Genomic DNA, 12,782 nt, shown 5'->3' on the forward strand with positions numbered 1-12,782 from the left:
TTGTCAGTCTTGCTAGTATCTGGTTGCATTTAGCAAGACGCTGGAAATATTCCTCTGAGATTTTGGTCCATAGTGACATAATAGCATCACACAGTAACTGCAGATTTGTTGGCTACACACCCATGATCCCAACACATCTGAAAGGTGCTCTATTGGATTGAGTTGTATTGGATTGTCATCTTGAAGAAACCCGTTTCTATATTTGTCAGCTGCATGGCCACACTGCTAATCATGATGCACTCAATCCTGATGGCAGCAGGCATCAGAAGATGGTAAACTGTGGTCAATAAATCCTTTGACCCATAATCAATAGTCAAAGTTAACACTAAGGGGCTCAAAGTGTCACGGTAGAAATCAAGAGACATCAGACCAGACGATGTTTTTCCAGTTTTCTATTGTCCAGTTTTGGTTAGCTCATGTGAATTGTGACCTCAGTTTCGTGTTCTTAGCCAAGAAAAGTGGCACCCGATGTGGTCTTCTGCTGCTGTAGACCATCTGCTTCAAGCGTAAATGTATTGTGCATTTAGAAACGCCCTTCTGCATAAGACCAGACCGTGCGATGTTCAATGTCTTTCCCACGCTGATGCTCAGTTGTATCGTTGCAGGATGCATCATCTTGACCATACACCCTAAATGCGTTGAATCGCTGTCATGTGATTTGCTTATTAGATATTTGCATTAACTAGCAGTTGAACAGGTGTACCTAATAAAGTGACTGGGAGTAGATTATCTGTCATTATCTATTAGAGTCACATTGTGCTGCCAAATCATTCATTTATAAAAGTCTTGCATTGATTTTGCTTTGTCACTCATATGCTGCCCTGTAGCACAATACTCACACTAATGCACTCGGCCAGAGCGCTACAATGCTTGACTGACGGATGGAAAACTTTTCTTCTTTAAATATTAAAGCCTAAGAATACATGTAAAATTCATGCACAGCTGCCACACTGCAAATCGCTAAAAGATCAACCAATGAAGGAAAACTTGAGAGAACTGGATTTACTTCCAGCTGACAGATGGATTCAACAACACTTAACCTTTTTATCCCTGTACATATGGTGCATATTTAGGGTTGTCGACTGTCAAAACTTGAACAGCAAAAATGAAAAGGCAAAACACGTCACACCCTTTTGTTTATATATATAAATGTATTTATTTAAGTTAATCATTTCTCCTCATTCAAAGTTGAATTTCTGCATTATCTATAAAACAGGGAACAGTTAGAAGCGCTGTACAGTCTGACAACAAAACTAGGAACTGCAGCTGAGTACACTGTGTATATATGTACATACTGTACACACACTGATGTAGGTATATACAAAAATATACACTTTTACATGTGTGAACCCTCGGGTTGCATCAGCCACCTCGTAATGTGAATACCAGCCATTCTGCGGAGCCACATGCCTCTCAGAAAACACATTAACCCACCAGCTCACACCCCACCCCATATCCCACCCATATTGATTACTGTTATTATCTGTCATTACCAGTTGATGAGACTTTTACAGTGTATTGTCTGCTGTGCATGATCTGCCCCTATTGTGCCCCGACTCATTTACATTGGCACAGCCGCTCGTAGCAGAAGACGGAGAAGCTTAAGCAGTCCTGAGCTGGATGTCTCAGCAGGGCTTTTCACTTATTAGAGAGAGGGCCCTTCTCCTGTTAATCCTATGAGGGGATTTGAGGTGGGCCGATAGGGGGAAAACATCCCAGGTTTTTGACAAGTCGTGACTGAACTTTTCTCCGTTTAAAGGAAAAGCTGAACGAACACAAAGATTTTGCTTCAAGCTTCCTTTTCTTGTTTAACTCTAGCAAATAACCCCTTGTTTCCCTCCACAGCGAAATAAATAATGTCTAGTGGCTCAGTGGGTAGGATGCTCTTATTTACTGACTCATGCTCACTTTTTATGTTATTAAAGAAGACGACCATCTGCAGGATTGTCAGTAATATTCTTCTTACTCGATGTTTTCCCTTGTAAATTTATTTCAATAGGCATTTTTTGGTTTGTGCGTCATCATCATACCTAAAATTATTTTTTTATACGCACAAGATCACTTGGTCATAATTGGATCACAACCAAAACAAAATGTTCTGCATTATTGTGGTGCAGCCTAGCACGCTTTTACTTTTGATTAAATGGCTCCAAACAGTTAATCGCGCTACGAAAAGATGGAACCATGATATGATACTGGGGATGACTTTCGTTGAGCTATGTTTCAGAGTTGTTACTCCTCTAATGGATATTTTAAAGAATATTTTAACGTTTTTAAGACATGGAAACACGCAAACGACCATTTTTAATCCCCTCTCTATCATAAAACTGACACAAGACCAGCAGATAACAGCAGTCCTGCCCACAGTGGCTTCTACAAGTTGAGACTGGAGGGAAGATACTCATCACACTGCAAGCAACCTGTCACGGAACAAGTCCTCCGAGACTGTTTTCCAAAGACTTTCACCCCTTCTTATTCTTCATCATACAGAAAATTCGGAAAAGGAAATTTGGCACGTTGTGCAAAAGATGTAAACATTTAACCATCCTTTTGAAATGAGGCGCTGCACTTAAGTGTTACAGTCATTTCTTCTGTGTGTAACATAAAAAGATTAAGAAATAAAATAGCAAACCTTATGACAAGTATAAGACTAGCTTTAAAAAGAAAAGGCTTCAGACAACACGGGAACTGTTGCAGACAGGACTGACATGGTCACTCAGGTGTGCACAGTCGGTTTCTGCGGAGTAGCAAACTCACATGGAGATCTTATAAAGCAAAGACAGAAACTACCTCAAGTCCCTCTTCCTTTTTTTGTTTCGCAGCTGATCATGTGTGGCAATAGAGGGCGCTAAAAACCACTAAATAAAACCTCAGCATGTTGGAAACCCTCACTTATTCTATGCTGATTGAGATATCACCACTACTCAAGAGGCTGCACAATTTATGCAATAATCTAGACGATAAGGCGATGAAAAACTAAATGAATTAACTACTAAAATGTGTACTTGCACACATCTAAACCGAGACAGATTTTGCATGTATCCTATGACAGATCTTCCCATTTACACCCTTTGAGAATCAGCTAAAAAGAAGAAAAAAAAACCTTCAATGGTGCCCTTTCAAGAATACATCTAAATTAAACATTTTTATATTTTTCTACTTTTAATAAGATTTTTTCTCCTGTAACTTGCCTTTAAAATCTCCACTGAAGCGTCTGATTTCACAGCACACACTGAAATGAAAAACTGATGTTCAAACCTAAATTTCACTTAATGCTTCTCCTGTATTGCAACCATGCTTACTTAAGACACTGAAAGCATTTTCCAAACCAAACCAGACTTTTCCATGTTTAAAGTAACACATCATCATGAAATCAGATTTGGGCCTTTGGATTTAGCATCAAAGGCAACACCAAATTTTTCTAAGCAGGGCCTTGCCTGAGTTTCTCTCTGGCCTCGTGCCATCTTGTGGGTCCCCTGCCCTGCAGCACAATGCAGCAACCTGTCAAGTCACAGGATAGGCTTTTTAAACCAGCTGCAGCTTCAACTGACCTTCTCAGCTCCACTCACCCCACTCATAAATGAACATATAAGACAAGGCAAACAGGTACACAGAAAAAAAGTATCAGACAGCAAAGCAACCGAGGCCAGCTGTCTTTGTCAGTTGGCAGCTCAATAAAATAAAACCAAAGGAGTTTCGGATGCGAGTGAGCACGAGAGCGGGAAGGACTGAGAGAAGCAGAGAGCGCACGACTTTAAAGATGACTTGAGATTTCAGCTTTCCTTTACCCAAACTGTACATCTGTTCAGAAATATTTTGTGTTCCTGTAGTTGCCTTGAGGTCGCCAAGTGATGAGTCACACTGAATTTAATCAAGCACAATTTTCCCAAACTCCACTGTCATTACTCATCAGTGACTAACAGCACAGGAGATCATAGCAGTGAAGATGAGGAAGTGATGTGAAAGCCTAAAGGAGATTAGAAACAAAACATAACAAACAAACTATTTAAAAGGCAAGAGTTAATGGACTCTGAAACAGATAAATGTACTGCAAATCGTATCAGTAACACCGCCTGGTAACAAAAACTGCACCGTTTCATGACACCAAGATATTGTTGATCTGCATAGTAGTGTGGCAGGAAAAAAAAAGAAAGAAAGTGTATTCTTATTTCTACTTTGCATCAGCAAAAGCTGCGCAGTCCTGCTTGTGCAATCAGAAAAATCTGCTCTCCTCTTGCAGAAACAGAGTGAGGACAAACAGTAAAACCTTGTTTACTGCAGTTCTAAACTCCAGAACAGATGGCTCATCTAACAGGAAAGTTAGAGGAAAAAAAATATGTTGATGTGAATCACTGTGACTCAGTGCAACGCTGGAAACATGTCGGCGATACATGCAGTCAGAAGTTGCTTCACTACTTGTCGAGACTTTTCTTTTTGCATGAAATCTGCTCTCAGGCTGGAATAAGCACAGTTTGCTGTTGTCAATAGTAAAAGTGCTGGAAGAGGAGAAGCAATCATCTCAGTCACGTCTATGCGAACTCTACATTACTGGTAATCTCATTACTGTGTTATTAGAAATGCCACATTAGCAGGCAACACCTGTTGGCTCTGGAGAACAAGCTGCAACATGAATCCAGTTTAGATGTGATTGTTAGACAGTAAACGTTCCACAATGGCAACATATAGACACAGGCAAAGGAAAGCAGCTGTGCAGGAAAAACAAAGAAAAAAAAAGATTAAAACTGAGCCGCTCCACGGGGAGCAGGCACAGAGCAGCGAGAGTATGTAAAGAAAACCATTTTAATCACTTCACTGGTCTTTCTGAAACTCAAAACATCCTTTTAAAAGTTGGTTCCATTTTTTGATTAGAAAGTAAACCAAAAGAAAAGAAAAAGGAAAAAAAAGAGAGACTGGTGACTTATTCTCTGGGTATTTTCTCTGTGGAAGTATTGGATGCTGCAGCAGCCAGTACTACAGCCCAAAGACAGGAAAATCTTCAGGGAGGCATTCACAACACTTCTGAGGGGGGAAAAGACCCCATGCAAAGCAGCGAAAACCCTCCCAGATTGTCTTCACCTCCACCAAGAAAGAGTCTGTAGAAAAACTGCATTCTTTGCCTCTTTTCTCTCGGTTGACTCTGTAAACCAGTGAGAGTAAACGAGAGGAAAAGCTCAAGGCCTCGAGTCCATTTCCTCCCTTCACATCACTCAACAACCCACACCTCCCCGAAACCACAACCTGAAGCCTCCATCTGCCATTACAGGATGCTTCCAAGAAGAAGAAGAAGAAGGAAAAAAAGCAAGTCTCTGTGGACAGTTAACAGCAAGAAATAAAAAATATGAATAAGAAAATAAAACAAGTACACCAAAAAATTCTTTCCACCAGCATTAAAGAAAGGAGAAGAACAATTTCGCCGTTTGCAGCTGGAACCATCAATGAGAAAACACTGAGGTATGTATTTTTGAAACAAAAGCCTCTTCGTCTCCTTTATCCTCGTGATCGCCACCATCCATCCACCACATGCAGTCAGGTTCCTGTTAACTCCATTTGGGTCTCCCGGCCCCTCCCTTCATTACGCGTGGCTCATCGTTTAGGGAGATGGGTGAGAGAAGGGTGCGCACGTGACTGGCTGTACCTCTGTGGAGGAGGAAGGAGGAGAAGGAGGAAGAGTTTGTCTTTCTTCTTGAGTCTATTCATCTTTTTAGCCGCATCTCAGGAGTCTGTAGGTGTTTCTCTTCGCTGTGCCAAGTCTTCCGGGGATCTGGAGCGCCCCCTACGATTGTAAATTGAGAGTGAACTTCCACTGCTGGGTGAGGCTTGGGCTGCAGACCTCCACAGTGAGTCCGCCCATCCTGGCGCTGCGGCTGTCCAGGCAGAGGTTACTGCCCACGTGACGAAGCTTCGAGTTGGACTCGATCTGCTCCCATTTCTGGACGACAAACAACACAATGTCACAAATATTGAACGCTGTACCTTTTTTTGGGTATAAACAACAATAAAGGCCCTCGATTTCAGTGTGTGTTTACCTGTCTGCTGTCATTCTCTCTACAGCCTTGTAGTTTGATGAGGGAACCAGCTGTTCTGTCCACCACAGTCAGACACAGGTCCATATGTTTTACCGATTTATCCTTGGTTAGGGCCCATTCCTTTATAAAAATGGATACACGCAAAATATTAGTACACGTAAAGCATGCTGGGATGTTCTCAGCAAGGCTTTATCGAATAATACATGTCTTTTAGATCAAGTAATGATCATGATTTTCTCTTATTTACACAGGAAAAATAACAAAAATGTATTTTGCAAAATGGGCACCACGGGCAGCATCGGGCTAGCATGTTTTTGATAGAGAGAGAAACTGGAGCTCCCTGTGGAAATCTCACAAGCAGGACTGATTGCTCTGAGAACACAGTGCCCATGTTAAAGCCACATTAAGGCCGTTAAATAAACCCAGCAGGTAAAGCTTGGTGGCTGAGAAAATCTCTGTATATTTTAAATAAATTTTAGAAAGTATACAAACCCATAATAATAACAACAATAATAATTGGCCGTTAGTTTAGTAAAGAGACTGCCTGGTATGAGTGTGAATAAAATGGAGACATTATTTGTGGTACTTCACTTGTGTCGCGTCAAATCTCTTTGAGAATGGCTAGAACGGATTGAACAACATCACAGCGAATGACTTGTTTGCAGTTTTCATTATGTGGGATTAAAAATCAATAACCAAGTTTTTCGGTTTTCCACTTCCGCTTGGTGATAAGATTGCATTTTAAACCCCCCAAAATCCAAGGTTGTTCATTTTGCCCTCCCAGCACCGCAGCTGTTACTGACTACATTCACAATTTTGTTTGTTTTTTCCCCCTGGTAGAAATTTAAAAAAAAATATTCATAAGAGTTTTAAAAAATGAATAGTAAAAACCAAGTACACCCTCTTCCAATTCTAAAGTTTTTCATATAAGAGGATAATAAAGCACCATGTTTGCTGTTTGCCAAATGTGGCCCTGTGAATTACAGCAAAGCGTCTCCTCTTCTGTCTCGTCTTCTAAAGGATGTTGCACAACCATGAACATTGCCCGGTTTGACCTTGGGAATACTGGTACATGTCCTGAATATTTTCCACTTGTGAGCAGAACGATGGACTACGACTTTCCAGGTTGATGGGCAGCAACAACTGTTTCTCTGAGATCATTGGTGATGTCCGGCCTCCGTGACACTGTGCTAACACACACATGCATGCATGAATGCTCCAGACCAGCAGATACCTCAAACTACAGCTTCTATATAGATGGTTACACTTACTGATGATCAGGTAATCACATGAGTATTTATCCAATTTTAAGACCAGCTAACAGCAAATAATTTGTATTAAGTACTGATATGCAAACCTTAGAACTAAAATACTACAATGACTGTAAGAGAGCGAGAGAGCAATAATGCCCCTCAAAGAGTCCTGACTTGTTGGTGTCCACCCAAATGTTTCCCCTCAAAACATGTTGTTAATGCTGTCCAGATAGGTTTCTTAGCTGTATTTACTGTATTTATGAAGCAACACTTGAAACAGGAAAGATCTGCAAATCCACGAGGGAAAAACAAGACACGTAAAGCCAAAAAAAGCCAGCGATCGCTGACTTGAAGCGACAGCAGTTTTCTTCTCTACACCTGTCATTCTATTTCAGGATTTCAACTATTTGAGAAACTGCTGACAGAAACACTTCCCACAAACTTACACACACAGACATAGTGTGTGTCCTCCTCAAGGTACTCCAACAAGAGCTGTACATTTCCTCTAAGAACAATGTTAAAATGCTGTTATGCACTACTCTATATTTAAGTTAAAGTTTCAATAGATCTGCTCTAGTCTTAACAACCTCTGTGTTTAAACATCTTTGTCCTTTTGATTACAATACATTTACTTTAAGTATGGCACTGTGACCTTAAATACGTAAATCCTTTATCATACCCCCTGTGCTTGTACATGTGGTGAAACCATATGTACACCACTTGCCACCCACGAGTCTCTAAGGTTAGGATTTTACAAGCTGACCTGGGTGTCCCCTCGCCGTAATGCTACCTGGTTTCCCCCTGCATTGTGACATTCATAGACGCCGACCACACCATCAGCAAAGTGACCCAAGGTGTCCAGACAGTTTCCTCCCTGCTGCAGGGCTCCAAAAGCAATGTCCTGGTGATCTGGGACCCTGAACACACACACGAAAAAGTGTTAGTGAAGCGTGTATTCAGTTTTTCAAGCTGTTAAAAAGCCAAACAAAGAAAGCGTACAGGCCGAGATACAGCAAGAGAGGAAAATAGTCAATTTTCTTCTGACAAAACAGGACAATGGGGCTTTAATGTTTCTGTAAAAGTTAAATTATTCAAATTAGAAGCATTAAAAAGGTGCAATTTTAATGTTCTTCCCCCTGTGAAAACATAAAAGCAAGAAGTATGCCTGATATTTAATGTGGTTTTTATGCTTTTAAAGATTGTTTCACTGTGCAGTGACACACCATGCCCCAGGCTCATGCTAAATTTGACTACGCTCTCTGAAAGTCCCACTCTGACCAGTTGCACATGTGCATTTCACAGATATGCAGAAAGCCCATGAACCTATCAGCAGTAGTTCTACTTTATTATCCTGAGACATGTGATGGAGAAGATTTCATCCAAACAACTTGAACTGTGCCAGTGTGCGATGGTGCTTCTGATGTGTTAAAAATAAGGGGTTTTTTTTGGCAATCCTAAAAAAATCTTTGTTTCTCACCAACACTGCTCAACAGATTTAGATGTAAGCAACTTTGTACTTATTTAAAACTACATTCAAGCTCAAGGTTTGCCTATCTGACAACCTGGAGGAGTACCAGAGTCTGTGACAGCGGTCATAACTTGACCTTCAGGCAAGCAAAAACGCTGGGAGTGGTGCAATCTAGCAGTCAGATTTAAATCAGAGGTGCTCTCTGTTGAACTTGTGGACTCATTCACATCAGCCACTAATTGCGAACATGAGAACCTTGTGAAAATGTAATAATGACCTTGAATCATAACTCCTGGTTGGGCATTAGCGTCACCGCAGTCTCATTTGTGTATAGAACATCCCGCCACACATTAGCACAAAGTCATATTTCAAACTTCTGGCTGAGGAGTGGTCTCCTAACAATTTGGTAAATGCAATTTAGTTTTGATTATACAACATTACATGTCATGCAGTGTAACACTGGCTCCATCATATTGCACAGACTGCCCTCATTTTCTTACCTCAGCTCAGGATAGACATTCTCCAGGTACCATTTGAATGGCTTACAGTTTAATCTCTTCTTCATCTCCAAACGACTCTGGATACTGAGGGAGAGGAAGGAGATGGAGGAAGAGAATTAAAGGGTTGAATCAGCTGTGGTTTCATGTTTAAATTATACGCCTCGTCAGTCGCTTTGTAAGGGGAGAGAGTGGATGCTCGGGGCATGTCTGAGTCTAGATCCTTTGGGGAAAATATAACTGTTTGGACTGACACTAGAGGGGAGATGCCAAGTCCGTTCCCACAAGGTCACATAATAAGCATATATAGTGCTGTCTAGCTACTCTGGTTGAATGCAAAAGTGCTTATTGCTGTGTAGACTTCTGGATGTGTGGCATAAAGCAGAAGGAAACTAGTATAAGGGTGAAAAGCATTCCTTAACACACTTACAGTACTTACTTTGTCCTGCTGGTGGCATAAAACTAAGAGGATCACAAAGTCAGCAGGTGTCACCCCCTAAAGAACATGAATGTCAATCCATTCAGCAGCTGCAGGTATTTTTTTAATGGCGGATGACTGACGCTGTCACTATGCTTGAAACAATCCTGCGCAAACCTTTTTAAGGAGCGTTGTCATCCCTTTAGGGCATAAATAACAGCAGCGTTTCCAGTATTGTAAATCAGCCACTGACTTTTTGTCCTCTTCTGAGCTACATTAACATCCTCACTTAAGTATAAAGGGAAAAATTACACCTTTTATGGCTTACATTCTGCTAATTGGCAGTACAATTATAATTATTATGTCCATTCAAGTGGCTGCCTTTGTAATTTTATGATCCAGCTCCATTATTATGTTCAACTCCCACGGGGCTAATACTTCATAGTACTTACTTCCCATAGGGGACATTTCTTGCTGAGGGGACAGCGGCATAGTAGAAGTTTTTATACTCGTCCATCCACACCTCTGCTGCTCTCCTTGTGTTCCTGATGGATAGGTGAGAAGAAGAAAATGCACAAAGACGAGGGAGAAAATGGGTGAGGATAAGACCGAGAGTCGGTGAGGATTTAAAAAAAAAAAAAAAAAAAAAAAAAAAGACAGAAAGGTATGTGGCACACTGCACGAGTCCTGAATGGACGTGTCTGTTTGGTGGTTGTGACACACTCACTGCCTGCTCATACACCCCCCCGACAGCCATCAGAGGGCACAGTTATCCTGGCTGTACAAATGTGTGTGTTTATTTTCCCTGTTATTGCAGCCCTTGGTCAACAGCGTGTGCATGCTGCCAAGTGTTGACGTGTGACATTTGACAATTTGTCAGATTTTTATTTTTCGAGTGATGTAACGGACTTCTGACAGACTACGTGTCGGCTGGAGTCAATAAAATACAACTCAATCTTTGCAGTTCAGAGCAGCTCAAAGTATGACACTAACAGTCCTTCCTTAGACCGAATCAAAACAAGAGAAAGAGTGCAATGATGATCATAGCAACGGGGGTTAACAGTGAGACCTTAGTAACTTCTCTTGCTCTCCCAGTTTGCAAACCCCAGTACTGGAACCAGTTTATATCGACCTCACTGTTTCTGGATTGCACAAACACTATTTTTGCAATCCAGTTTCTTAGGAACAGATATGCTCCTCTGGTTCATGCAGTGTCTCATGAAGTAGGATAACATAGTGAGAAAGTTAAACAAGCACTCCAATTACTATTTTTGTCAATTTTCAGGCAATTATTTCACAATTCAGACTTAAAAATAGGGTTAAAACTGCTAGCAGGGTTAATTATAGCCATAACTGCAGTACAATCAGCTTCATTACGTTTACCTGTGAATCCCTAAAGTGTAAATGCTTTGACCAAATTATAGGGAAACTAAGTACCTCATTATGTGATGTCAAAAGCAAAAGTTATGACGTGTTTGCCAGAAGCCTTTCATATTCTGCAGAAATTCTCTATAACCCATGAGTTGCGCAGTTTTAAATAGCGAGCAGTGGTTTTGTCTTAGTGAGGCTCACATATTTCTAGACATTTCCAAACTCGGCTTCCACTTACTGGAAGAGAAGCCTTAAGAAAAATAACTCTTCTAACATCTGAAGGTTACCGGCGACCGTGGTGACACTAGATGCCCTATCATTATTACGGTATTTTAAGCGTTTATTTTGATGTGCAGTCTCTTTGTCTTTTTACTCTCATGCACCTGCATCCCAAAAATACCGACACCACACACAGCAAACTTTATTTAGGTCCACAGGGGCTTTTTGTCACATAGCAAGCTGCTGCTGCCACAACACGCCTATTATAACTCTGCTGTGAAATGCTGCTCCCTGAAGAACAATTACAATGTCATCCAGGCAGACAAAACAGGTGCCGTCTCCGAGGTCCCCAGAGTCACTACAGCAGCCACAGGGATGCTGTCTGGGACTTGATTCAGGCTGAAGGGCAAGGCGCTGCCTCAGAGCACAGATGAAGCTGCTCTGCTCTGTAATAGAGAACTCCGCTGCACCCACTGATTAATAAGTGATGTCTTTGATTGTTAGGAAGGGCTGTGCAACTAATATGAGACTGTGTTCAGTGTTATGAAACTGATGAAAACATTAGCAGTCCACAGGTGGTGTCTAATCTTTGACACTGTTTGAATAAATGTTGGTTTAATGTTGAATTTCATCCACATCCACAGTTTTTTTCCCCTCTAAGGGTTCTACCGAGCTATGAATTAAATCTCTTCAGGTATTTGTATGAAACTAAGTGATAAGAAATGAGGGGCTGAAGTCAACTAATAGCCCCGACTCAAAAATAGGAGCTACTGCAGAATAGGCACCACATGTCACCCAGACATGCTCTTTATTTCTTGCTCCCCTTTAAAAATATTAATCACAGCCAATACCAGAGTAACCACAGTCATTTCAAGCTCCTTGTTATCTGTTTGTTTATCCTCCCACATGTTTACCAATCGGGACACTGAAGGTTTGTTGGGCTCATTACCAAGGGTGGTGACTCATGGTTTCAAGAGACAGATCCATATCTGCCCATGTATCACATTCTCCACTACTCGTGTTCAATGTTTATGGTGCAGCATATATCACAGCTCTAAAGGGCAGCACATGGAAAAAACAGATTTTCTTCACTTTTCTTCACAGTTTTTATTTTTTTTATTTTTGAAGGAAATATTCATGGACTTGTTTAATTGACGGTACTTTGTTTTAATTACTCAACGCTGATTTAATTCTCAGAGCATTAGTAAAACTCAATAACTTGTTTGGTAATTTACAAACCGCAGCCACAGAAAATAATGAACCAAAAGAGACCTATACACATGATCTGTGCTCATTTCCAGCTCCATAGTTTTACTCCAGGACTCAGGGGAGTAATTCACACAACTCACAAAGAGAAGTCTCTTTTATCCTACACACTAGGTCTTGGTGCAGCCCCTCAGGTCACCTGCTGTCTGAATTAAGCCTTTTTACCTCTATTCCTCCTCGTTTAAGGGTCTAAGCAGCAGGTGGGTGGAGCTGTTGTGCTCACAGGCAGAGATGAGCATAGCACTGATATGCCCTCTCTTTGTT

The 12,782-nt window shown here is 41.1% G+C and overlaps 1 protein-coding gene across 1 annotated transcript in view; it reads right to left on the bottom strand.

Moving 5' to 3' along the window:
* Positions 1-1,131: 1,131 nt before the first annotated feature.
* galnt2 (UDP-N-acetyl-alpha-D-galactosamine:polypeptide N-acetylgalactosaminyltransferase 2) overlaps positions 1,132-12,782 on the bottom strand; it is a 72,509-nt gene continuing 60,858 nt past the window's right edge. Inside the window, exons 12-16 of the mRNA XM_006779938.3 lie at positions 10,115-10,207; positions 9,248-9,331; positions 8,070-8,196; positions 6,027-6,146; positions 1,132-5,929 (exon numbers count right to left, since the gene is read on the bottom strand). Coding sequence (XP_006780001.1) covers positions 5,774-5,929; positions 6,027-6,146; positions 8,070-8,196; positions 9,248-9,331; positions 10,115-10,207 — 580 coding nt within the window. The 3' untranslated portion in view covers positions 1,132-5,773. The remainder of the gene's footprint in view (positions 5,930-6,026; positions 6,147-8,069; positions 8,197-9,247; positions 9,332-10,114; positions 10,208-12,782) is intronic.

This window comes from Neolamprologus brichardi, chromosome 1 (genome assembly GCF_056152115.1).
Source record: "Neolamprologus brichardi isolate AB-2024 chromosome 1, ASM5615211v1, whole genome shotgun sequence".
Taxonomy (NCBI): domain Eukaryota; kingdom Metazoa; phylum Chordata; class Actinopteri; order Cichliformes; family Cichlidae; genus Neolamprologus; species Neolamprologus brichardi.